Source organism: Dunckerocampus dactyliophorus, chromosome 2, assembly GCF_027744805.1.
Source record: "Dunckerocampus dactyliophorus isolate RoL2022-P2 chromosome 2, RoL_Ddac_1.1, whole genome shotgun sequence".
Classification (NCBI taxonomy): domain Eukaryota; kingdom Metazoa; phylum Chordata; class Actinopteri; order Syngnathiformes; family Syngnathidae; genus Dunckerocampus; species Dunckerocampus dactyliophorus.
Genome location: NC_072820.1, coordinates 25670723 through 25698221, shown reverse-complemented (window position 1 = coordinate 25698221; position 27499 = coordinate 25670723). Strand labels below are relative to the sequence as shown.

Below are 27499 nucleotides of genomic sequence, written 5' to 3'. Positions count from 1 at the left end.
GGGTAGGCAGGGTTACTAATTTGACGGCCGCCATCTGCTGAATCATCCAAAATCTTGGATGTTTATTCAGAAATGCCAAATAGTTTAACATCAAGTGCCCAGATGATTACTTTACCACTCTTTAGTAAAGATATTCCCATCCTACGAGGGAATTTATGCATGATGACACGCATAATATTAATAATAGCAGTCTTTTTAAAGATAGCACCAGGCTGTGTCAGCATGCTATCCTTCAGCCTCCTGGTAGGAAGAAGACACCAGAGAGGCAAAGAGACAGGCCTTCCCGAGCCATTCAGTACCAAGCAGCAGGCTATTGCCCCTCTTCTCCCCCCACACACACATACTCTTGACATAATGATTTAATAAAGCCACGTCTGGAGCGGAGCAGGAGACGTCGCTTGACAGCCAACAAAATGCCACTGAAGACACGCTGCCGCCGCTCGTTTATTAGCCAGGCTGCAGCCACGCTGGAGCTAATTGTCTCTCTTTTCTTTGCTCGGCCACTTTGTTTACACACATCTTTCTTTGTGGCGTCATCTGCTCTCGTTTGGTGTAACATATGGTGCTTTCTGTGGAGCGACTCAGTCAGCGATAAAGGCTTTGCTATGCTATGTAAGGCATAAATATACTGGGAAGTAGTCTTGTATAGTTGTAAAGCTTCTGCATTAATTACAATTACATTCTATCTAAATAAAAAAAAAATAAAATGTGATTAAATGTTAAAATGTTAACTAAATGTGAAATTAAATGTTTTAAAAAATAAATAAATCCCTTAATATTCCAGGGAAAATTACTTCAAATGCAGCCACTGCCATCTACTACATCGGGAGGGTGCCTACAGCCACAGTTGTTAATGCTGTATGTAATTTTTTTTGACCCGACGATAATTAGAGAACATGAATAGAGGCGATACATCATCACATTACCACCCCTTATCGTTATCTTATAATATCACAAGAGCAGAAGAAACCTTTTTATCTGGAGCCATCGTATTGATATTAATATTCAAAGGCGTCGTATTGGTTTTCTAACAAATGTTCCTCTGAATTATTGGACAAAAAAAAAATTCCTCAGACACTTTTTTTCTGTACTAACCAAACGACGATGTCATCCATAGCTGGTGAAGTCAAGCAAGGGTCCCGCCCTGAGGCGGCGGCGGCGCAGCCACCTGGACTCGTCCAAGCCTTACATAGCCGCCAAGCTGCCCTCACTGCCGCCCACCTTCACCCTTGGCGACGAGAAGTGGTACGACGGCTTCTACAACAAGCCGCTCACCAGCCAGCAGGAGTATGTGTGCTTCGTCGTGGCTGAGCTGCGAGACGATGGGGACGACAGCGCTGCAAATTATGTAAGACATACACACACACGTTCAAAAACTTGTAGATTATCAAGTACAGTGGTACCTTGACTCGTGTTATTAATTTATTCCAAAAGTTATGACAAAAACGGAAATGTGTGAAAAACAAGGCAATTTTTGGTTACCATTTTTTACAAAAAACGTGATCATACTAAGACAGAGGTTTGACTTACTGTATAATACAGTCAACCCTCGCTACATCACTGTTCAAACTTCACACCCTCACTCTATCGCGGTTTGTCAAAAATTAATCAGTTAATAAATGATCACTGTTTTGTAGTTGAATATGGCCTGTTATTAGGAAAGCAAAATATGCACATTTTAGCAAATTCTCTTCATTTTTGCCCTAAAAATTAAGCATTTTCAAGCATAAAAATAGGTAAAAGAACAAAAAGCATGTATAAGGCAAGACGTGATATTTAGTGTAATATCGGTGACTCGTCGGTGCCTTTAAGCAGCGGTGCCTGGGAAATTATGTGTCAGCTAGCTAGAGCTGTGTTTGGCTGAGTGTTAGCAGAGTGGAAAATGTGCGTGACTGGCATGTGTTGTGGCCGACAGCAGCTCCTGTTTGCATGTTCACTGCATATGTGTTCTCTGCTTGTTAATAAAGCAATTGAAGTGCATCGTGAGTCTCCCCTTAACCACAAACAGCGGCCTTACAGTAGTATTCTACACTGGTCACTAGGTGTCTGTACCACCGCAGGAAGTATGCTGTAACTGCTAACGTGTGACTCTTATTTACAGTATGTCTAAGATGTCTTATTTTCTATTATGTCTACTATATTGGGTAACATGAGTGTAAAAGTGACTAGGGGTGTTATTTCATGTCTAGAGGGCTCTAATAATGTTAAAAAACATATTTAGAAGGTCATAAACAGGTTTTCTATGCGCTACCTACGAAAATATTCCATTTATAAAAAATGAATCCTACTTTACAGACATTCACTTATCACAGTCAGATCTGGAACCAATAATCGTGATAAACAAGGGATTACTGTACCTTGATGATAAAGTGGAGCGGTATAAAGCTATGCCATAATCACGGTTTAGTGAGTAGCTCTATTCCAAGGTCACTATTGGGTGTATTTTTGGTACAGGAAGGGAAGGAAATGCAGAACCATGACGCCGCAACAAATAAATCCTCACTCCAAATGCTTTGTGGCGAGGCTCCATCCACGCAAACACGAGCTGTTGATGACATTTCTAACGGTGCAACAAGAAATAGTTTTTCAATTTCAAACCTAAAGCCTCTCCTGAACTTGCCAAATTAAAAGTGAATCATCCTCAGCCCCCGCTCGGCGTTCCCATTCCCATTTCTTTGTCTGACAAACTATTTAAGTTTATCGCCCATCCCCAGGCTCTAACTACGCTGCTGCTAAAGCGTGTCCAGAATGGCGGCTGGTGAGCCAAATCGCGCTTGTTTTTATTGCCACTTAGCCTTTAATACAGCCGCCTTTAAAAGTCATTGCCGCTTGTCCCTGCTAAGTCCCCCCATCAGGCCGCCGCCGAGCCCTCCTGAGATGCGGCTTTGCTCGCATCTGCGGCGGCCGTCTTTGTACAAGACTCTTGGCTTTTTAAGTGGACACTTGGACACAAGAGCGCTAAACACACGGGGCCTGACTCTCCAGCCGACGTGACGGTTAGGAGTAAACTTCACTCAAAGAACGAGAGTCGGCGATTGCTTTGGGCTCCCCGCACGACCCCACGCATGCATATTCAGCGTGCAAAAAGAAAATCCCAGACTTTTCACCTATTCCTTTCTCTTCTGGGGCTCTTTCTCTTTTATCTCCTCTTCCTCGCTTTCTTTCTCCAGCATGAAGAGAGCAGAGATTGATTAGCGCAGCCGGCGTTAAGAAGGAGACTAGGGCCCAGTCACAGAGCGTAGGGACGGCTGTAAGGCAGGCCTGATTCCCTTGAAATGCTGCTTTAAATATCCCTAAGGCCCTCCTGCCCTATAATCCCACCACTGTGAGAAGGGGAGAGAGGCATGATCAAGGGTATAGTGGGCAGCTGCGATACACTTCACTTGGAAGGAGACGCTCACTCTCACTGCAAAACACTCTCCCCGCACCTGTCAGACACACTTGGCTGGATTTAATGGGATTCAATTTTTGTCTCTTTCTGTGTGGACTCTCCTAAACGTTGCAGCATCTTTCCACCTTTCCGATCTAAATGCTGGCTTTAATCAGGCTTCACTCACAGGCACAAATCCAGCAGACTGTTTATTGACAGCCTTTTTGCACTTAACTTATGTGTTCAATCACAAAGCAAGCAGGGTTTTTTTGTCACATAGAAACCCCTGCAGTTTAAACATGGTGCGGGACAGAATGTCGATATTGTGATACAGTCAAGCCCCAGTTTTTGTATGATTCGATTTTCGACGAACATTTTTGCCACCATGTTGCCTCGGTTCATCTCGGTGCATATTTTTGGAATGTAGGAGGAAGTGCTTGGTGTACCTGGGGAAAACCTGTGCACGCACGGAGAGAACTGGAGACACGAACCCACAATTTTCCAGAAGTCACATCTCCAGGAGTCAGATCTGACTGTGTGGCCAACATGCTAACCACCAGACTTCTTGCTTTGACGCAGCCGCTGTCCGCCTCTATGATATAACTTGAAGGACCCGTTTGGTGCTGTTCACACAGAACAAGGAGAAGGAAAAAGTGATCCAGGTGTGAAAGGGGCTTGTTACTCTGCAAATCCCGCCGCCAGTTTCCACATATGAGTGCACACGGCTCTTGCAACACCGTGTCTTGAGATTAGGGAAATAGTCATTACTCATAGCAGCTCCATGTTTAAGTTAATTATATCTCAAGTCGGACTGGAACTGGCATTGAAAATTTGATTATTTTTTCCTGCAAGAAGAGAAGGGGAAAAAAACTACAGCACTTGTCCTCTCACTGAACCATCAGTCCAAAAAAATCCTCTCCAGGGTTGCAGCCGCATCATACTGCGCCAAAATTCACATGGAATTTGCTTTTCTTGGTTTCTTGGAGAGAGTGGAAGGACATGTGAACGGAATCTTATAACCTGCCCTGGTGGTAATTTTGCTAATGTCGGTCTGCTCTGACATTGTGACGATTTCAAGCCCTCAAGGTGCATTTGTTTTCCTCACCGTGATGTGCCGCAGACATTTACTTTCGTACCTTGTTTTTTGACTTGTTCCAAAAGGTCAGACGAAAACAAAAATGTGCAAAAACCGAACCGAAGTTTTTCACCTCAGAAACAAAAATGTAAATAAAATTGTTATATAAAATAAATAATAATAAGATAAATAATATATACAGTATAAATAATAGTATAAATATAATAATCATATAAAATAAAAAATAGGTTTGTATTTATTTATTTTTAATATATAGATTTTTTATAGTTTTTTTTTATTTTAATACCACGTGATTCAATGTACCAAAGGTAAAATACAAGTTTCTTACGAACAATATTGTACAATAACCTAGACAATGTACAAGAACCAAGGCAAAGTTTTTGCGAAAACCAAATTATATGAAAACGGGGGTGTTGGAACGCTGGTACCCTATCAACCCAGTAAAACACTGCGCTCCCAGAATTTACACGTACTTGCCACTCCTAGAATTTTTAGAAATAGAATGGCAGGTAGAGCATTTAGTTATCAGGCTCTTCTGTTATGGAACCATATCCCCCACTCAATCTAGGGGGTAGACACCCTCTCTCTATTTAAAAGTAAACTTAAAACCCACCTTTTTTCTAAAGCGTATAGTTAGAACTGACCCCTGATATGCTGATATGTATCACAGACTCTATGTTCCTTGGACTAAGATAAATGTTCTCCTGTTTTCTGGCTTAGTCTACTACCTATCTCTCTACTCTATTTTTCTATCTCAACCTAACCGTTCGAGACAGACAGCCGCCCCACAAAGCCTGGATTCTGTTGAAGGTTTCTTCCCCAGAGAGAGTTTTTTCCTTGCCTCCGTCGCCAAGTGCTTGCTCATGTGGCGTTTCAGTTGGTTCTCTGTTTTCATTTCTGAGTGTGACCTTTATGTGTAAAGTGCCATGAGATAACTTGTTGTAATATGGCGCTATATAAGTAAATTCAATTGAATTGAATTGAAAACCAAGGTTTGACTATATTAGCAAGTTGGCACCATGACGCTTCAAGCGGGATCCTCGCCACGGCCCTGTGGAGAGACAGCAAACAAGTCCTGCTGGACATTAAGCGACTTCACGGCACGCAGATCAAACACTTTAATAAACCACCGTCTTTCAACCAGAAACGCTCAGAGGCAAGGGAAGGAAGGAAGGAAGGGTGAATGTGCCTTGACGTCGCCCCACAACCCGAGGCGGATAAACAAGCCGGGGGAAGTGTGAAATGGGATGATAGATGCCGCTGTGTATAAACAGTATTATTTAAAGCGAGGGAGGGAGCGAGCATGAAATAGAGTGTGATGTGCCGCACACACAAAGGGGGTGGGGTGTCCTGCCCGGCCTGTCTTCCTCAGATGAGAAGGGGAAGGCGATTTGGTGGAAGATTGTTGGGAAAGGTGAGAAAAATGTTCCCTCAATTTAGGGTATCCCTTCCTAACAAGAATCGTCTTTGTGGTGATCAATTAACCTCTGAATGACGTTTGAATGCGCGTTTGAACGCCAGAAAATGCTTTGACAAAACTGTATCAGGAGGGAATGATGAGCCACAAGGGGGCGTCTTTCTTTTTTTTGCCTTTGTTCAAGATTTTCAATAGGAGCGCTAGAAATTGAGGCAATAACGGTGACGTCACAACCCCCCTTCCTGGAGGCTTCCAACCTCCAGCGGCCCCTCCAGAAATTGGGATGCTTGGTGTTGTAAAAAAGTGGAAAATGAGTGGGGAATAACAAGAGAAAATGAAGGAGTCAGTTTTGAAAAGTGTGTCAAAAGTTTGGAGACACTTTCTCATTCAGTAGCATGAGCTTTTGACCAGTACTGTATATGCACCTACAGTCATGTGGAAAAATGAGGTCACACTAAGGTGTCGCCCTTCTGCTTTTGAACCGATGCACCCAAAAGGCTGAAAATGTGACAAAGCACGTACCCCACTATTTTATTTTTCCGACAAATACACCACATGATGGCACAGTTATTAAACCCAATAAGTCTGATTGACTTCAGCCGAATCGCCACCGAATTTGGTCCGCACTTATAGGGGACTGACAAACACGTGTGCAAACTTTGAGAAAGATTAGTTGAAAAACATGGCTGCCATATTTTTTTTGCCATGCCAAGCAAAAAGTCTGCAGGGGCACAGGCGGGCTTCGCGACTAATTTACATACTGTAACACCCATTCCCACCTTCCAGTTTTTGATGACTTGCTCTGGCCTCGCTCTTGGCTGCATCTCCTTATTCCATGATGCTCAGATGAGGACGAGAGTGTTGGCTTCCTTCCCGGGGGCAGCAAGTAGACAATGGCTGTCTTTGCATGTGTGTTTGTTTTTGTCCGTAGCATGCACTCCCCTGCGGCTTATTTCAACCATTTTGGGAGAGACAAGATGCTTGAAGGTTCAACAGCGAGTCGAAACAAATATGCCTTATTTTTGCTGCGCGCAGCGTATTAAGAGCTCGGGGGACGGTGGTGCAGTGGCGGCGGAGGCTGCTGATTGGGGAGGGATGTGTAGCCCACGGGCCAGATAGCAGACTGGATATAGTGCGACGAGGAGAACAACTCTGCCTCAGTCTCTTGCTCTCGTCATCTCCTTTTGCTCTCTGCCATCTCTCATCACCTGCTTGTTCGCAAACACTCCGCGGCTGCAAACTCTTAGGGAGGCTCACGGGAGCGCCAGGAAAGGTTGATAAATCCGATGTTGCACACATGCTCTTACACACACGTCGCTGCCAAGGCTACATGCATTACATTGCATTTGTTAATATGCACGTCACATTATATGTAAATGGCTCATTGTTGGTGCTTTTTGGAGACTTTTTCAGATGATTTATAAGTGGAATAAGTTTGTCCTGTACGTGCAGTAATGAGCTATGTCTTTTTTTATCTTTTTTTTATATAGTTAGAACACTCAGAAACGAGAAAAACGTATGTGTTCGTGTCTCACATAAGGATTGTGGATGATGGGCAAAATTCCCCCAAAAAAGCAGTTTTCCTTTATTTTTGAGTTTCATGGCAAAGGGTGTGAATACATATGTACATTTGATTTCTTAATTTTATTTTTTAAATACATGTACATTTTTTTTAAAGATTTGTTTTCCAGGAAAATATATGTATTCCATTTCAAAATAAAACTATATTGCAAAAAAATGTAAAACGATATATAATATAATATTTAATAATTAAACTTCAAAAATTGATTTTGATATTAAGCATTGTTAATTATTATGGGGGAAAAAAATTGCAGCTTCTCCATACTAAATGCCTTGCCCCTAATACACGCTTCCCTACAGTTGACTACCGTATTTTTGCGACCATAAGGCGCACCGTATTAAAAGGCGCAGTCTCAGTTGATGAGTGATATTTTTGTAATTTAAGACATACATAAGGTGCACTGTATTATTGGGCACAGGCGTGGTAAAGCATATGCTAGCTTAAAACATACCGTAGCATGCATGCCCGCTAAAACATATGTTTAAAAAAAAAATTTGTTCAGTTGTACTTTATTGAAGTATTTAACAATGTACGCACGTTATTTTTTTAATCGATCCTCGTCCTCAAATCCATCAAAGTCCTCATTTTCTGTATCCGAAATTAACAGCTGGGCAAGCTCTCCATCAAACACGGCGTTGCCGTGCTCCAGCTTCGTCTTCTTGACTTGGCGAAGCTCGTTTTCCTGCTTCCTCCACTTGCGAACCATGGATTCGTTGATCTTGAATTCCCTTGCGGCTGATCGATTCCCATGTTCGTGTGTGTAACTGATAGGTTGCAGTTTAAACTGTGCTTCGTAAGCGTGTCTCTTTGTAGGTGCCATTTTCGGGGGTCCTTAGCCAAACCGGCACGATATACCTATAGTATATCAAGCGGAGCACTCATCAAAGTCACACAACAACATTTACAGATTTTGGAACTCGGTGCACACATAAGGCGTCCTGTCCATTTTGGAGAAAGTGTAAGACTTTTAAGTGCACCCTATGATCGTGAAAATACGGTAAAAAAATGCCCCTAGTATGAGGAAATGTGCTATTCTATAGAAGAAAAAAAATGTAGGAATGTGATTGAAAAGGCACTTTAGCGTGTTGAGTGGCAGCGTAATTGCCATCAGGCATTTGCAATTCTAACCATACAGTTTAATTAGATCAGAGCACTTAATGGCCGCGACATGTTGATTGGATTTGTGCGACTGACTCCGATAGAAAAGTTTAGTCGACCCTGCTGCAGCCTTGTTGTTTACAAGCCGTGATGATGTAGAATGCGTAGAGAATGATAAGGAAATCTGCCAGCGAGGTCCGAGAAGGCGGGGCGGTGTCAGTGGAGCTGCGTGACTGAGCTTTTTATCAGATTTTAGTGCCATTCAAATGGATGGGCCGAGTCCTTCGCCGTGACCAACAGACAAAAAGCTCCCTTTTTTCCGCACGGCCCTTCTTCTCCCCAGCTGCAGTCATTTGTTACGCCACGGGGAAGGAAGACAAGTTTTTCCCAGGATCCCCTGCAGGGACACATCCTGCAGCCTGTTTAGCCCCCTACAGTAGGAAAAGGAAGCCCCATGTTGGTATTGTCCCACCGCTGTGTCTTAGATAATGGCTACCTCCAGACAGGACACAGAATTCTCTCATGCATCTGTTGTCTCTGCATCCAGGCACACCACTGGACCTTGACAACGTACAGTATCTTTGAGTGTGTGGAAACTACTTGAAAGATGAACTTGCTTTACCTCTCATTCTGCTGTCGTTTGAAAGAGAGTCGATGCTTAGAAAAATGGTTGTCATGGTACCTTATGTGCCAACAAGACGCTGCAGTCTGTTGATTGGTCTGTGGTAGAACCCCATAGAGAACTGAAGAGGTGTCACGAGATCTCATCTCTTGAGATTACAAGTGACAAGATTTCTCATTTGGAGAAAAGCTGTCTCGCGAGAACAGGACAGCCGGAAACCCATCTGACTGTGAGCTATGGCATTGCTACTACAAGTATGAATGACTATAAACGTAATATGGAAGTAGCAGTGTGTGAGGCATTATTGGAAGAGCACATTAAGTGCTTTACACACACTTTAAACCCTGCAATCCAACCTACCTTCGTGATGCCAACATCAGCGTCAGCGAGTGATATGTGGATGTTTTTTCCATCGGAGTTGAGCAGCTGTGGCGTGCGTTAATATCCAAGCAGAAGCTGTAGTAATTCTACATTAGATCAAAGTTACTTAATATTTATCAGATCAAAACACGATCACTGTCAATCACTGTTACCATAATCACCATGAACATTAATAAGGTCTGCTCGGAGCAGGTGTCACCATGGCAGCCACATCAGGTGGCTCCCTCCGCTTTATCCTCCTCATATTGGAGCGTGTGTCCGATATGAGGGCGTACTGTGGCGACCTCTGCTTCATATCACATCACATAGAGGAGTCCTGTGTTGACAATTTAGCAGAATGGTCGCTATACAGTATTTAGGGAGTAGGGGTGCGCATTAAAAGTGAAAGAAAGGAATTGCTTCTTGTGTCGTGCATTTATTTGGTAATTAAATACAGGCAGTCAGCCAAGGTGAAGTATCCGGTGCGCAGGATCTCCACCTCTGATTGTGCAGTAGCACCGCAGTGCCAGTCTGAAAGCTTTAAAACCTCCACAGTGCCACCCGACAGACTCGACTCGACTCGCAGCACCTCGCCTTGCTGGCAAAACACGCATGGGTGTCCAAAGCATGGCGCAAACGCCATCTGTGGAACATGGCTCATAGCAGAACTAAAATAAAATCATAATAACAGACGAATTGCCTGTGGGAAAATACATGTCACAAATGCCAATTCCGCAACTTGACCGAGTGAACGATGACTTATTAAAGGAAATATTGCATTATTATGATATATTATTATTTCTTATTATTATTATATTACCATAAAAGTGGTCTATTTGGTCTCAAAAAATATAGACGATATCGTTTGGCGCCAATTTGTGGGACACCTGCATGATTTTGTGACTCGGTTAAATAAAAAAATTTTGTCCCATCATATTTTTTCATTGTACTTTTCTTAAAATCTCGTCTCGTTTTCATGGACCCAAACTTGTGTGAGTCTCTTGTGAGTTGGGTGTCTCGTGACACCCCAGAGAAGTGACCTTCCAATCAGCACGTACACACCTATGGTAGTCCATTTTTGTTTACCATAGTGGCTTCTTTGTCCTTTTTTGGAATTCATGAACATTTACAGTACGTTGTGTGCACTGGATTTGGTCTACCTTTGAGATCAAATTTTTGAAAGATAGATTGAAAAACATGAAGTAAAACTAGACACGGGTGGGACTTTGTTGCAGCTCATTGTTTATAAGTCATTGACCATTTGTCTAATAATTATAAAAGGCTGACAGATGCCACATGTTGGTATCAGATAGTAAAGGTAATCACTTGCTTTCAATGCTTTTGGCACACATTACCACCATCTGCTGGACTTGAGTGGAACTGCAACAATCGCAATGTACTTGTTGACTTGGACAACGTGGAATCATCATTTTGTCAGCATTCCTACTTGACTTACCTGGTGTGTGTCCACAAGCACTCTCTCACAATACACACACACACACACACACACACACACATACACACAGTATAACGCTCACACACCCAGCCATGCACATTTTCCCTGCCAGTTCCCGAAGAAGGAGCCAAGATAAGAGAAGTATGGAAGACGGAGAAAAGCAGCAGCCGCACTCTCTGAGCTCATCTCCGTTTATCTTTCCAATTAATATCTGTCTTTGTGCCCAAGAGCGGGCAGCTATGCCACTAATGATCCGGATTACCGCCAACCCGCCCGTCCGCCCGCCCCCTTTTGTCGCATGCTGGGACCCCAATTCCCCACGAGGACTGCGATCTGTCACCCATGGACCTCCCTCTCCTCTCCTCCAAACTGCATCATTGTGCAGCGAGGAGCACGCTGAGCTCTAATGACAACACGCTTTGCTGTTCTCTCTTCCTCTTCTTCATCTGTCACCTTGCTCTCCCTCGGTTCCATTTCTTTTCTTTTTTTTCCCAGACCCCATAACTGGCTCCCCTCAGACTCACACCTCCTCCTCTTTCTTCTTCTTCACCTTCATTTGAAGATGAAGCAGCAGGGGAGATGTCTCATTTACAACCAAGGTGGAGGCACACCCTCGCCGTCACCCCACACTCCGCACCCACCCTCCTCGTCCGTCACGGCATGCACATTAATGAAGAAGAGATGAGTTGTCTGCCAAGCACATCCCCCCACCCCCCCTTCCCCATCCTTTGCTACCTCACCTTTCTCAGTCTCATCAGATGCTTTGACCCTGACTGACGTGATGCAGGGCTTCGATAAAAACAAACAGCTGTGACAGATTTGGTGGATGGATTCGTTAAAAAAAGAAATACATGATGAAAGCCTCGAAACAGTTCTTAGACCCACTATGGAAAAGCAGAACATCGCTGTATAGTATAATACATACAAATGTATTGCACTGTACTGCAATCCCTCGTTTATTGCAGTTAATTATTTCCAGACCCGACTGTGATAAATGAAAATAGGATTCCTCCTTATAAATGGCATATTTTGGTAGTTAGAGCATGGAAAACCTGTTTACAACCTTCCAAATACGCTTTTTAACATTATTAGAGCCCTCTAGACATGAACTAACACCCCTATAGTCACTCATCAGCGTTATTAATGCTGACTGAGCAGTTTGCTCCATACTGCCGTTACAACACTGGTTCAGTTACTGTTGTGTTGTATAATATACTATACAAAATATAATATACAAAACGACCACGTGGTCTTTCTTTACATCTCTCACAATGTTTCTGTCATCACCTGCTGATGTTTTCCTCGGCCTACCTGTTGAACATCTGTTACTTCGTACACCTTCTTCTTCAGGATGTTCCAAATGGTCGTACTGGCTATGGTCAATGTTTGTGCAATGGTTCTGATTGATTTTCTATCTTCTCTCAGATTCACAATTCCTTTTTTTTCACTTATAGACAGCGCTCTGGTTTTGATATTGTTTTTACCTCTAAATGCAGTCTAGCCAATATGAAAGTGAGCATAGACATTCAGTGCTATTTAGTGATTGAAGAAGCCATGCAACAGGACACACCTGGGCAACAAACCACACCTGTCAGTCACATGTTCCAATACTTTTTAAAATCACTTCTGAATAGCCACTGTTGTCCAACTGTTCATAATTCATGTTTTTTTTCCTCGCCCCACACACAGATGACGTATTCGGCTAGTCCCTATTCAGACCTGATCCAGGTCACCACGCAGTCTCTGGCTCAGGGACCGGAGCAAACTGAAATGCTGTGGGTGATGGGCCCAGTATTTGCTGTCGTCCTCATCATAAGCATCGTCATTGCCATCCTGCTCTTCAAGAAGTAAGTTCTGTGTTTCTTTATTTTTTTTTGCTTCTCGTCCCGTATTGGTCCCAAGAATGTGAACAGGAAGAAGGCTAGTGAGTGAAACTGCTAAGCACAGTATAGATCAAAACTTGCCTTTGTACGGGACTTTTTTCCAGCATGACAACAAATTTTGTCACAGAATCTGCCTCCTTGAATGCATCTATTAACGTCCAATCAGGTTTAAGAATAAACGAGTGTGTGGATTACATTTCTGTACACTGACGAAATCCTGAATTCTATGTCAGCACTCTTTTTCTGTGACTTAAGTATTCTCACACTGGTCTTATTTAAAAAATAAAACAATTCTAAATGTACTAAATGTTAAATTTAATCGAGTGTTACATTATTAAAATGTCATTTTATGTGTTAAACACTAAACAGTACTTATGGCTTGTAAGCATATGACTTCAGCATTGACTTGACCTATCTTGTCTTGACTAGAGACTTTACTTGGACTTGCACGTCTTTACTTGAGACTTCAATGAAGACTTGAGAATAAAGACTTGAGACTCGCAAAGCACTGACTTTCTACCAGCTCTGTAGAACATTCATATGGTCATTTTTGCTCAGTAGTGCTATTTTAAAGCAGAACGCTGCATGGCTGCCCTCTCCAGGTCTTATGACGACCCACTGTTGAGCACCTCTGAAGCATTTTTTTCCCCTTCCATGTAGACAGATTGACAGGAGGGAGTGCGGGCAGGAAGCTGTGATCTTTTTTATTTCCTACGGTGTGCTGCCAATAAGCATGCGAAAAGAATAATTGCATTCTAGATGGGCAATTGTAGTGATTGGTACCTGGCGCATTTGCAAAACGCTGATGAGGTTCTTGTGTGCTGTGATTCCATATGAGGTGGTTAAAATAATCGCCTCTTTTTTTTGCTTAATATGAACGCAGCAAACAGGAAAGGTGGGTACTGTCACTCATCCTCGGTCATGTCCTTCCCATTCGTATTGTGACATTAACCCAATATTCACTGTGCTTAGAGAGTCTGCTTCCTCTCCCCCTTGTACAAAATGCAACCAAACCTCCTCTAGGAGAGAACAAATTGGTGTGTCAAGTCATATTTGCTCAGAATCGAGAAGCAGCAGACTCCCACCACAGGTCAAAGGAAGTCTCGGGTCACGGGGAGGTATTGGTGGGATTTCTGGGAGAGTGGGTTACCTTTTGCATGTTCCACATGGTGACCGTGTTTCTCATCACATCGTCATGTTCGCCGTGCTGTGTTTCATTATCCGTCCAGTGTCAGCATGCAACCTCATGACCGCCCTCCCTCCTGTGTGACTATATGCCAAGGCAGCACATGCAGCAGAATGACCCATTGTGAAGTAAAGGCCAGGCCAGGCAGGAGAAAGAAATGTTCCCATCTTTGAAGCTGACATTTTCCACATAGACCTCCGTTCCTCCGCTTTTAGCTTTCACCTGGCAGGATTCTTAACAAAGGGCACCTCATTAAGCATGCCACCTACTGCACACACATATACACACCAACATGCACTTACAGTATATTCTTTAGATTGTTTTTTTAATATATATTTTATATATACCGTGATTTGAAAAAGTGTTTGCACCCTTCCTGATTTGTTTTTCACACTTAAATGTTTCAGATCATCAAACAAATTTAAACATTAGTCAATGGCAACACAACTGAACACAAAATGCAGTTTTTGATGAAACTTTTTATATTTAAGGGACAAATAAATCTAATAAAATAAATATAAACCCATAATAAATACAAACCTACATGGCCCTGTGTGAAAAAGTGATTGCCCCCCCCCCTCCTGTTAAAACATAACTGAGATTAATTGAGATCTATCAGTCTGGAAAGGGTTCTAAAGCCATTTATAAAGTTTGGGACTCCAGCAAACTACAGTGAGAGCCATTATCCACAAATGGTGACAACATGGAACAGTGGTGAACCTTCCCAGGAGTGGCCGGCCAACCAAAATTACCCCAAGAGCGCAGCAACGACTCATCCAAGAGGTAACAAAAGACCCCACAACAACATCCAAAGAACTGCAGGCCTCACTTGCCTCAGTTAAATAAATCTAAATTATAAATTCTGCTGTCTACGAAAAAATCGGGAAGGAGAACGTCCAGCCATCTGTTTGTGACTTTAAGCTGAATCAAACTTGGGTTCTGCAGCAGGACAATGATCCAAAACACACCAGCAAGTCCACCTCTGAATGGCTGAAGAAAAACAAAATAAAAACTTTGGAGTGGCCTAGTCAAAGTCCTGACCTGAATCCTATTGAGATGCTGTGGCATGACCTTAAAAAGGCGGTTCATGCTTGAAAACCCTCCAATGTGGCTGAATTACAACAATTCTGCAAAGATTAGTGGGCCAAAATTCCTCCACAGCGCTGTAAGAGATTAATTGCAAGTTATCGCAAACGCTTGATTGTAGTTGTCGCTGGTATGGGTGGCCCAACCAGTTATTAGGTTAAGGGGGAAACGACTTCTTCACACAGGCCATGTAGGTTTTGATTTTTTTCTCACTTAATAATAGAAAGTTTCATTTAAAAACTGCATTTTGTGTTCAGTTGTGTTGTCATTGAATAATATTTCAATTTGCTTGATGATCTGAAACATTTTAGTGTGACAAACACCTTTTCATATCACTGTTGTGTTGTTGGCACTTTTTTGTCAGAAGGCTTTATAGGTGCAATAAGTGCTGCATTCTTAGCTGTGTCTTTTTATCTGTTTTTATATCTTTAGAATGCACAGAAAAGAGAAAGACGTGTTTATGTCTCACATAAGGATTGTCAAAGATGGGCAAAATAAAAAAAAAGTGAAGGTTTTCTTTAAGTGTCATGTAGCTTGGATCCTGATTGACAGCTGCAGAGCACACATGCCCAAGTCACCAACTGCACTCCTCTTCCCTCAAGAGAAAGCCGGACCTGGTCTGGCTCAAATCACGGCCGGAGAGGAAGAGATTCTTGTCATACATTAGCCGTCACGCCGCTAGCATTATCTTAAACCCCTGTCATATAACATAACAGGTGGCGCAAAGGCCTGAAGTCATGGACGGAGTTCATGCCACCACCAGCTGCACATCTTCTCTGCACATCAGGCGGCAGCAGAAGGCCTAAAAGCCAGGGCTTGCCACTTGCAAATGGAGCGCAATGAGATGTGAAATTTCCACAGCGCACCCCCTCATGCTGCCCTCCTTCCTGTCTCCATTTGCAGTCAGAGGGCTCGTATGAGTGTGCATGCCAACAGATGCCGGCTGCCTGAACTTTGTAATACACGCGGCCTGTCTCCTCTGTCCACCAAACGGACAAAGTTACGCTTGACTGAACTGAGCTGCGTTGTGCTGAGCTAAGATTCACTGGGATGGGCTAGGCGGCACAGGTGCTACAGAACCAGTCTTAATTACCCGGTGTTGTGCCACCCAGCTGATGAGCTAATTACAGCAGCCGCCTGTTTTCCTCTCAATCTGGAAAGCCTGTATACACAAACGTGTTGTTGGCATGCACAAACACACAACTGACAAAATCACACATTGAATCCCTGTACACAAACATCCAAACACATACATATGCACACACATACCCACACAGCAGCTGTCATATATCCAGCAACAAACAAACCAAGCCTTAGTCCACTCCAGGAAAATTATGGACTTTATAGCAATTCAACACTTGTGGGACTAATAAGGGTGATGTCCTGGAACTTACAACTGGTAATTGTAACGAGGAGTCTTGAACAGACATCTCCTTGTAGTCTAGGAGTTGGGGAAGAAACCCTTAGAGTCCATCCAGGAAGATCAGTCAATAACAGATAACACCAAACACTAGTCCATCAAAGGAGAAAAGAAAGAAACTGAGTCAAAGAACAGATTACACTTGGACGTTTAATCAAACCAAGATCACCCACGAACAGGCAATTTCAGGGAGTTAGTTCAAACACCAATCCATCCTGAAATTGAAGAACAGAGGTCAAGATGGGAAGTTCAGTCAAAAACAGATCTTTAAACTAAAATTAATCCAGGAAGAACAGTCAATTACAGATTCTTCTAGGAAGTTCAAACACTAATCTATCCAGAGGGTGCAATTGGACAGTGACCCCCAAGTTACGTCAAAAACAGATCTATCCTGGAGGTGCAGTCAAAAGCAGGTTCTCTTAGGAAGTTCAGTGAAAATATAATCCATCCATGAAGATCTGTCAAGAACAGGTTGTTCTCAGAAGTTAAATACAACAAAGACGCTAAAAGTTTAGTTAAGAGCAGATCCTTGAAGGAAGTTCAATCAAATTATGTATAATCCATCCAGGTAGACCAATCACTAACAGATCCTCACAGAAAGTTCAGTCGAAGATTTACAGTATCTAGCCAGGAAATGCAGTCAAGAATAGACCCTTACAGGAAGTTCAATCAAACCACTGCCCAACCAGGAAATCCAGTCAAATCTTGATTCCTCTTGGATGTATAGTAAAGAACAGATTCTTCCAACGTCATAAATCAAACCAACCTGAAAGTTCAGTAAAGAACAGAACAGGTTGGTACTTAAATCTATCCAGGAGGTCTCATCACCTAGCACAGATTCTTATATGAAGTCATATCAAACCAATATCTGTGCAGATAATTCAGTCAAGAAGTGATCCCAGATTGGTCTTGTAACCCAGTTTTCCTACCATTTCAGAGAAAATGTCAGCGTTTCTCGTAATCATTTTGTCACTTCCAGTTAATTTGATGAATCAGTGTGTCATGCTAACAGCGGGACCCCAATAACGCCATGTTGTTGATGTTGTTGTTTGTGTTTATCTCATCAGGAAGCGGGCGTCACCGCTGCCCAAGGACGAGCAGTCTGGCGGGGTGAAAGACTCCCTGCTGGCCAACTCCTCCGACCCTGTGGAGATGAGACGACTCAACTACCAGACGCCAGGTAGTAAACACAGCAGTGCTCTGTAGTCGACATATGGTCACGTGGAGGTGTCAACTGTAAATGTGGACGTTTTCATTACACAGTGGATCATTGTGTTCAATTGACTTAGGCTAGCAAAGTAAGGGTGTACTCACAGTAGGATGTATGATTGTGTGCATGTCAGTTGTACATGTGGATGTCAACATTGAATCATTGTAATGCGATCGCAGGTTCTTAATGAAAACTGACACATTTCATAATAGAACTAAAATAGAAGGACTGAAAATACAGTCGTACCTCAGTTTTTGTTACTAATCTATTCCAAAGGGTCCGTGGATAACCGAATCGCACAAAAAATAAATCATTTTTCCCCAAACAAATCATTCTAGACACTCAAAAAATAAGAGCACAAAAAACATTTTTCACACACTGAACTGGTGATGACATCTTAGAAGGGCGACAGACCTGGGTGACATTGAGCGGCTTAGCGCATGCTAGCAAAGTTAGCGCATGCTAACAGGCACATTTTGTAATAAAGACTCAGTAATTATGAACACAGTTGGACTCACACCGTGTATTAATAACACCACAGGACTAAGTCATCACCACATGGGACTCTTTGTTTGGGCACTCGATTCCACGGAAAGATATGGGAGCAAACAGACTAGTTTGTTCAGCGCAATGTTTGGCCGTACGAAAATGTAGACATTTTTGGCATACATTTTTTTTGAAAACCGAGGTAACGATGTGATCCAAAAGTCATAACCCAATGCACGCTTGCTCAACCGAGACCCGAGTAACAGTGTGCCGTTGAATGAATGTGATCACTCATCTCGCAAGCAATCAATGACAGCTGCAACCAACGAAATAAATAGCCTGTGTCCTATCCACACGGAAACGTTCCTGGGTTTTTTTGTTTTTTTTTTTGACGGGTTGAAATAAATTTGCGTCCACACTGTGTCGGATTAATAGTTTCATCCAGACAGAAACGGATCAATGGGTGAAAACAATGTAATACATAAGGTACACCTACCTGTGGCGCTGTGAACAGACACACACACAGAACCACATGACACCAAAACTATAGAAGAAGAAGAAAAAAGGAAAAACGCATGCACGCATGTCCGTCATCTTCCACTTCCCAAAGCTCGTCTAGACTAGCGACAAAGTGGAATTACTTCTGCAAGTCACTTTGGAGTGTAAGACAAAAAATATCAGGAGAATGTCGACTGGGGTGAGTCATGCCAGTCGAAGTATTGAGATATTTTGTCGGCTTGTCACTTCTGGTCACGTGACGGCGACGGGGTGTTGACATCATTGTTTTTAGAAAGCAGCGACTTGCTTGTCTACATGGTAACGACAAGCCGGCGTTTTCAGATTTTCTCACTCTGGAAGTTGTTTTAAAAAAATATGGTTTTCAGCGCACCCAGAACGGCATTTCAGTGTGGATGAAAGGCTGAAATGATAAAATACTTTGCCATTTTCACCTGAAAACATTTCCATGTGAACATCCTGTAAGAGTGGAAATAATTGAGAACCACTGGGCTAGTAGTGTGAGCCTGCTTCCACCCCCCCCATCAGCTCCTTTCATCCCCCCACCAACTGGTAATGAGTCCTGCTGCCTCTGATGTCAAGGTGAGGTCGGTACAGGGAACAATGGAGCTGAGAGAAAATGTCAACACTAGAACAGGAACGCACATGCGCGTTTGTGTATGTGTGTGTGTGTGTGTGTGTGTCTGTGTGTGTGTGTGTGTGTGTGTGTGTGTGTGTGTGTACACATTCCTTTCACAGGTTATTAGAGTGAACACATGCACATTCTCTTTGAACCCCTGCAGAGGAATTAAGCAGTGCTGCTGCTCTAAAAGATCCCTGTTCTACCTTCCTCCCTCTCCACCTCTTTTTCCCTTCTGTCTTGCATTTCCCTTGTAGAATAATCTCTCTTTTTGCTCTCTGACGCCCCCTTTCTTTCATTTATCTTTGCCTCTAACAATGAAATATTCACAGACACTGATGCAAAGGCATGAAGTGCCTAACAAGGCCGAACTCTGTAAGACAGCATTTACTCGCCTCCTTCCCTCTCTTCTTTCTTTCTGTTGATTGTCCAGCAGCAGGTGAACGTTCCTGCGCTGATTGTGATTGTGGTTAAGTGGTGCGGTGCAATTGCAGCACCGCGTTGCTCAACAAGTTGGTTTGTTTTGTCTTGGTTGTATGCCCGCTACTCCAACAAAGTGCTTCTGTGGCTTGAGGGTGCTTTCAAATGGAATTAGTTGATGGGTTTGCTTTCTTTTCATATGGCCAAAAATTGGCAAGAGGTGCACAAAAACACACACAGAATGAATGAAAGATACATTGTGAGATGCACTGGGACACATCATCAGTGATGTTCCTGAGTTCATCGGGCGTTTCGGGTCTTTCAACATCATACGCCCTCACTCAGGTGACCCAGCCTAGGGTTGATCATTCCCCGGCTTGTGTCCCAGTAGCATGGGCCCACAGATCGCTCCTCCTGATCCACAGCCACCTGGAGGCTCTCTCTCTCTAGGAGGTCTTTTAGAAGCTGTTTACACAACAAACTAATCAAAATTGTGTTGTTTTGGCTATTTATTTAGTGGGGCGCTGCCCCTCCTTGCCCCAGCGTACAGCCAGCCCTGACTGTATGACAACATGCTCATCAACGACATGGCTCATCTATAGTGGTACCTCAGTTTTCGGTATTAATTGGCTCCAGAAGGTCTGATGCAAACCAAAACGTACGAAAATCCAAGCATTTTTTTCCTTAGTGTAAATCCAATTAATCCATTCCAGACACCCAAAATATGTTTTACAAAGAATAATCATAGTTTTACATGCAGAAAACAATGATGTGGTGTGGATGGCTGAATAAAAAGGCAGTGCTGGGAGTAGTCCATCCATTCTGTTAGTACCACAAGTACAGTACCACTGATTTCACACCTGAGCAAACAAACAATGCCGATGGAGGGAAAGTGAACTAGAGTTTGATTACAGTGAATGAAAGTGCTCTAGTGTGAACACACACCAAGAGATCTGGTTGAAATGCTGCTTGATTGAAATCATAAGCCAACTTGTTAGTCGGAAACATTCATCGCAAATATCCCATGTTAAGAATTTGACTCAGTCATTTCTCTTTAGTGCACTTGTACGTACGTAGCTTGAGAAAACACACTTGTTCACTCCAAATGAAAAGGTGGTTCTGATCTTCAGCCATCGCCATTGATCCAGTCTTCTTCCTTGCTTCCTGCCTCTCCACAGGTCCCAGCTCTCACCGCTGCCCCAACACGCCAAGTTAGTCCACTGCATCGCCTGACTAAAGCCACGCCCCCCACCAAAGCAGTACAGTTTAGCTCAGATTGCCACAGATTGAAACGGTAAAGCTTGCGTAAAAAGCGTCATTCAGAATATAACATGGTCCAACATGAGAGCAGAAAAAAAACTGTACTGAACTGAACCGAACTGTACTGCTTGGTGGAAACAGGCTTTTTACCGTGTGTATCCCACACACACTCTTCCCCCCGCCTACTCACTCGATCCCATTCTGTGGCATCACAATCCCACCCGGCGTTCCCAGGGTGCAGCAAGGTCCTATCTGGACTTCATGGCTCGTTGAGCAATGTATACTGTTCCATATGCTCTACATTGCTGCATTTTCTATCTGTCTTCACCCTCCATTTCTTCCTCACCTGTTGTAACGTTAAAAGAGCTGTCTGACCACGTGCTTAAACACTCATGTTAATGTGGGGCTCTTAATCGGGGTAATTGCTTTGGTCTCACGAGGAGCCTGATCATCGCAGGGGTGAAACTGCGGAAGTCATTTGGTGCCTCTTTAGCCCCTTTTACACAGGAATTGTGCAAAATTGCCACAGGAAAAGATCTGGACTTAAGACATCTTTGCTTTTTACACAGAACCAGAGATAGACAGCATCCTGCAATGACATGTGTGGCAATATCAGCACAAAGCATTGTCCCGCCATTCTGGCAATTCCTTCTACACAGGCACCATCCCAGTCTAATGCTAAAGCTTAGGCAGAATATTGGCTGGACGGTGTGGTCTCACTATTCCATTTCTGTGTCGTTTTACCAGGAAGAGGATTTTTCCACCATTTTTCCAGATCATTGTTTTAACAGTCGTCCCGGCAATATTCCACCGTAGCATTGTAGCATCAAAGACATGAAATGCGTTCATTGTCCAACAAGTATTTTTGACATCACATATCTCATTGTTTGACTGCGGGCTGCCTTGTTGCTGTGTTGAAGCGCAAACAGCAACGGCAATATCTTGTCTTTACTGGGTTCTGTGTAAGGAACAAGCGGGTAAATGTCGCATCCGCTGTTAGGGCTGTGATTCGTCACTTTTGTGGGATCTCTGTGGAAAAGAGGCAGCTACATCCTTGCTTGAACAGCCTGTGTAAAAGGCACAGACAGAAGGATGCACTTTAGGGCTGCAATTCCTCTGCTGTCTGTTTTAAAACAAGATTAAAGGCACAAGGGTGGGAATATGTGCAACAGATTAGCAATAAATCAGCCGATAACCCAGGAATGAGAAAACAGGATGGGGAGGGCTCGGGGGGGCTGCAGGGTTGTTTGAAAGTAATCCAGGCCAAGCGCTGCAGGCTGTTGGTAAGCATAGTCCATCGTAAGGACAGCTATTTTCAAAGACATTACTTCTGGTGGTTGACCAGTCACTACGCCTCCACCCAACACACACCCTCCTTGCGAAATGAGATTGTGTCGTTGAGACTTGTGAGTTCTCGCTGTGATCCCACCTCTCTCGCCAGAGCGTCACTCGGGGGAGCAATGTCTGCCTCCAGCCTACTTCCACAGGAGCATGCCCCCCCCCACCCCACACCACACCTCCGTCACCTCACACGGCATGAACGCATCACCAAATGTCAGGCAGTGCCACGTCATGGTCCCGCCCAGTGTCACTCATCGTGCATGGTCGTGATTGCTGTTGTTTTTAATTTTGTGACACTCAGTGGCCTGCCTGACTTCTTCTCCTGTTGCTTCTCCCAGGAATGCGAGAGCACCCGCCCATCCCCGTTCTGGACCTGGCCGACCACATAGAGCGACTCAAGGCCAACGACGGCCTGCGCTTCTCCCAGGAGTACGAGGTAAGAACCCGCCGCTAATGTCCTTTTACTTTTTGACCCCCTTCCACCACTATATATGTGTTTTTACGCGACTCTAATCCCGCCTTCGATGCCAGTTCAACACAAGACTTGTTTCCCCACCAACACTGCTATCAGATACATGGAAAACATCACTTACATGAAAGCAGCGTGCTAGCAGGTGGCGCGAAGATGCAGAGGCAAGTGGCATGATGTTCTACTCTTCCTGTGATGCAACACAGCAAGGGATTTACCTCTCATCGTGCTCCTCCTCAATAAAAAAAAAAGCAGCAAGGCAAATTAGCATTTAAAGTGGCACATTGGTTTGTAGAGTTAAGCAAGGCCAGATGTCAGCCTGTGGAAAACGAGACAAAAACATTTATTCACTGGTTGTTTGGATGCTGTTTCAGGTAGAATTGATTGATGGAATGAAATAATAATACAGATAAACAACCTGGTGTGCAATTTAATTGAATGCCTTGCTATTTGCATACAGTTAAAATCCAACACAATCCATGGCAAGATTTGTGTCCCATTGTTCAGATTTGGAAACCCACAAGAATAAAATAATGTGTTCCAGGGTCAAACTGTTGCCATCATAAACATGTTTAATGGTTATACAAGTGTCAAAATAAGTTAAGCGCGTGGGAAAACATTTTTTAAAAAGACACAAATGAAGGCGTAATGCAAAGGTGAGTCGTACTGCAGTTTAACTTCGCAATTTTACATAATTGCTCAAGCACATTTTTGGTCAAGAGCCGGACCGCACTGCACTGCCATAGTTCCAAATCACAGCATAGGTTGTCACAAGACATATTTTGTATGGCACCCATTTAGAACCATACTCCTTATATATTACAGAGACCCAACAGCGTTTTGGCATTTTCCGTGTTTTTCCGTATTGCTGCTGTTTGCTACTGTATACTATATGCAGTTTATCGCGGTCAATGGGTTCCAGACCCGATCACGAATAGTGAATTTCCGCAAAGTAAGATTTAATATTAATAAATTGAATATTTTCGGAGTTGGAGCATAGAAAACTTGTTTATGACCTTCTAAATACATGATTTACCATTATTAGAGCCCTGCGGACATGAAATAACACCCCTATAGTCACGTTTACACTTGCATTACCAAATATAGGAGACATAATAATCGAAAATAAACCATCTTAGACATAAATAGGGTAAGATAGACTCACACGTGTCACGTCTTGGAATTTTGGTGTTATGGCACGACCCCAGGATGCGAGAGATGAGAACCAAAGTGCAGGTAAAGTCTTTTTAAATATTAAGGTTGCTATGCATGTCACAAAATTCCTTGAAAAGAAAAAGATATTGTTTTTGGACAAAATTAATTTATTTCCCTTTTTTTAAGTACAAGTTCGAGCCCCGTGTAAGCACAGGCACTGTTTTAAAAGTACCAATTTGGCAGTTGTATCGGATGATATGTAAACGATAACAAACCTTACCCAGTAGTGGTGGTAGTAGCAGTAAATAAATAGCAATTGTTGCACTGACGGGCCGCACGGTGGTCTAGTGGTTAGCACGTTGGCCAACACAGTAACAGCTTGGAGATCGGGAAGACCTGGGTTCGATTCTCCCCTGGGCATTTCTGTGTGGAGTTTGCATGTTCTCCCCGTGTGCGCGTGGGTTTTCTCCGGGTACTCCGGCTTCCTCCCACATTCCCAAAAAAACATGCAGGTGAGGTTCATTGGCGACTCTAAATTGCCCATAGGTATGAATGTGAGTGTGAATGGTTGTTTGTCTATATGTGCCCTGCGATTGGCTGGCGACCAGTCCAGGGTGTACCCCGCCTGTCGCCCGAAGTCAGCTGGGATAGGCTCCAGCATGCCCCCGCGACCCTAATGAGGAAGAAGCGGTATAGAAAATGGATGGATGGATGTTGCACTGACTGCATCATGTGCCCTCCTGGCATGCGGTGTTATCATAAACGACCATGTGGCAAGCGGCCCAGCTCCGTTTCCTTCCTCCACTGCGAGTCATTCACGGCCACCTCCAAGGCCCAACAGATGGTCGCCCAATTGCACCAGCTTGTGGCACTTTGTCACCGCCACATTTGCCCTTCGCTTGCGTCACACCTCAGGGGCCATTTAGAACGATTTGTACTCAGAATTGGCTTTAAAAAGCGTTGTTTTGGTGTTTTGTTTACATCGCCAACTAGTGGCCCGGTGGCATATTACAGTGTTTTTGCAGCTCTTGTACGTGTTAGCGTGTAAACATACTATAAATGCTCCAGTTACTGCCTCCATTCAATTAACTGCCTGACTTTTCAATAGGGTTGGGCGATGTGGACCTTAGCATGTATCCCGATATTTTCGGGATATATCACGATATAATAAAATTCAGTGGAGTCTTGTACAAACTACAAACCTTAACCCATATCATTAAATACATTTGTCTAAAATTGTAAAGCACATTTATTGATTTATTGGTGACAAACTGTGCAATACAGCAAGTGCATTTAGTGTCTACCAAACTAGATCAGTGCAAAGTATTCACAATTCAAGAATACAGTTTAGTAGCAACTGCAAAACAGAGTAAAAAGGCATCATGTCTTTGGCTAAATAATATGACACTGCATCTGTCAGTTCATGCTCTCTTAAGGAAGGCCATGAGCAAAAGCATTTTGTATTTTTGACTGTGTAAGTGCTGACTAGCTGACTCTGTCTCACGCTTCATGACAATTCTATGTGTTTGTGCTTGAGATGGTAGAACAAATTTGCCGTGTTGCTACCTTTGCCGTCACCATTGCTTAGCAAAATTTGCATATTATTGTCTCTTGTGTGCTCTATCGAAACCAAACCACTTCCATATTACAGTGGTACCTCCCCGTCTTCGCTTCTCCTCCGCATTCAGCCTTGCCTTCAGCCATGCTCAAATACAGTGCGCTGCGCTGCACACTCGCAGGAAATACACGTCATCAACTATCATTTATACCGGCATAAGTCATTTCTTATCATTGGAAGAATTTATAACGGGAAAAAAAAATTATCGCCCAACCTTACTTTTCAAGTTTGGAGATTGAAAGTATTCACAGTGCCCTCAGACTTTGCAGACGTAGATGTTCTAGATCCGCTGGGTGTGAGAGTCTGGGTGAGGCTGGGCCGCATCAAGTATTCCACAAAGAAAGGGTTTCAAGCCTCAAACTAAATAAAAAAACATGAATATATAAAAATATAATATATTGTAGTGTCGCTGGGAGTGCTTCCATCTTCCCAGCATGTCTTGTTTTGTAAAAAGTTACTGAAGTTATGTGGTCAGAGTTAACGTAGTTGTTGTTTATTATTCCCCATAGCAGTAGTGGCCCTCAGTATGTTTACTTACCTATTACATGTTTGCTGTCATTTTTTACACACTGATTGTGGTTAGTGTTCTGTCTTGTGTCCGCCATGTTCATTTCACTATGTCATAAGCTCACTGCGAGTTCAGTGTTGGCAATTGCTTGCCCAATGAAAGAGCTTCTTCCCTTCCTTCTTCCACGTTGTTAACTACCCAACAGAAACAGAACGAGACCGCTTGAAGAGGTAGTCTCAGCCCGCTTACAGGTGATGTCAGGTGCTGTTTGGTTCCTCTTAGCTCAAGTGTAAACGCTATACAGACAAAGACAGCTTGAAAGCACCCCTACTGTGGTCGCCTAAAAGGGTAAGACATGTTTTGACTGCAAATTTGGCATAAAAGGCACCCTGGGTAGTTAGATTCTTGTATATGTGAGCAGTTTTCTGACCTTGTACCGTGCAGGATGTTTCCCGGGAAATGATAAGATAAAGACGTGTGCCACCAAGTAATGGGACTAAATGAAGATTAACAGATGCAAACAAAGCGCTTTGCCCGTGTGTATGACTTGACAAATAGAGATTGATTGCTTTAAAGACGCGTGTCGCTTCACGCAATACTTCATTTATTGTCCATCACATGTCCAGAAAGCTCACTTTGCATGCATGTCTCGCTGAAATGATTAAATAAGTGCTCCCAACAGGAAGCAGAGGAATTTTGAGGGAGTTTTGCAGAGAGGGGTGCAAGGTGTGGGGAATTAGCTAACATGCTTCTGCAGTGAGCCCGATCGATATCGAATAACAAGAGACTCTCTGACATTATCGAGCTGAGGGGACTGGGGACAGAGGATCCGCCGTCGCACATCCCCGGTCGATCAATACGTATGCAGTCTGCCGCCATCTTGGAGACAAATGACACTGTGAGGGTGTGGGGGTGAGGCAGACGAAAAACAGAAGAAATGAAAGGAGGACTGGTGCTTATTTGTCCTTCATGAGACTTCTCAAGATAATTCAATTTAAAGCTCTTATAAAGGGAAGTTTGGAGAGCCTGTAGGCTTCCGAGAATCCGTTACTCATCCGTTGCTTGGACAAAATGAACATTCTCATCAAAGTGTCCTTTAAGGTTAGCCATTGTAGGGAATGCACCGCTCTTTCATTCTTAAGCCACACTGCTCCTGCTTTAACTCTTTATGTGTCTGCCATGTCCTCTCACAGTCCATCGATCCGGGCCAGCAGTTTACCTGGGAAAACTCCAACATGGAAGTGAACAAACCAAAGAACCGCTATGCCAACGTCATCGCCTATGACCATTCCAGAGTGGTACTCACCTCCGTCGACGGTAA

General features: G+C 43.4%; 1 protein-coding gene across 14 annotated transcripts in view; it reads left to right on the top strand.

The window, feature by feature from the left end:
• Positions 1 to 27499, top strand: part of LOC129177840 (receptor-type tyrosine-protein phosphatase F) — a 243955-nt gene that overhangs the window by 200845 nt on the left and 15611 nt on the right. For 10 of the 14 annotated variants that reach the window (XM_054769386.1, XM_054769382.1, XM_054769379.1 and 7 more), the window contains 6 exons: positions 1118 to 1348; positions 12691 to 12848; positions 17644 to 17756; positions 21006 to 21038; positions 22767 to 22864; positions 27372 to 27495. In XM_054769386.1, coding sequence (XP_054625361.1) covers positions 1118 to 1348; positions 12691 to 12848; positions 17644 to 17756; positions 21006 to 21038; positions 22767 to 22864; positions 27372 to 27495 — 757 coding nt within the window. The remainder of the gene's footprint in view (positions 1 to 1117; positions 1349 to 12690; positions 12849 to 17643; positions 17757 to 21005; positions 21039 to 22766; positions 22865 to 27371; positions 27496 to 27499) is intronic. The other 4 variants (XM_054769381.1, XM_054769389.1, XM_054769383.1 and 1 more) reach the window with 1 other exon arrangement.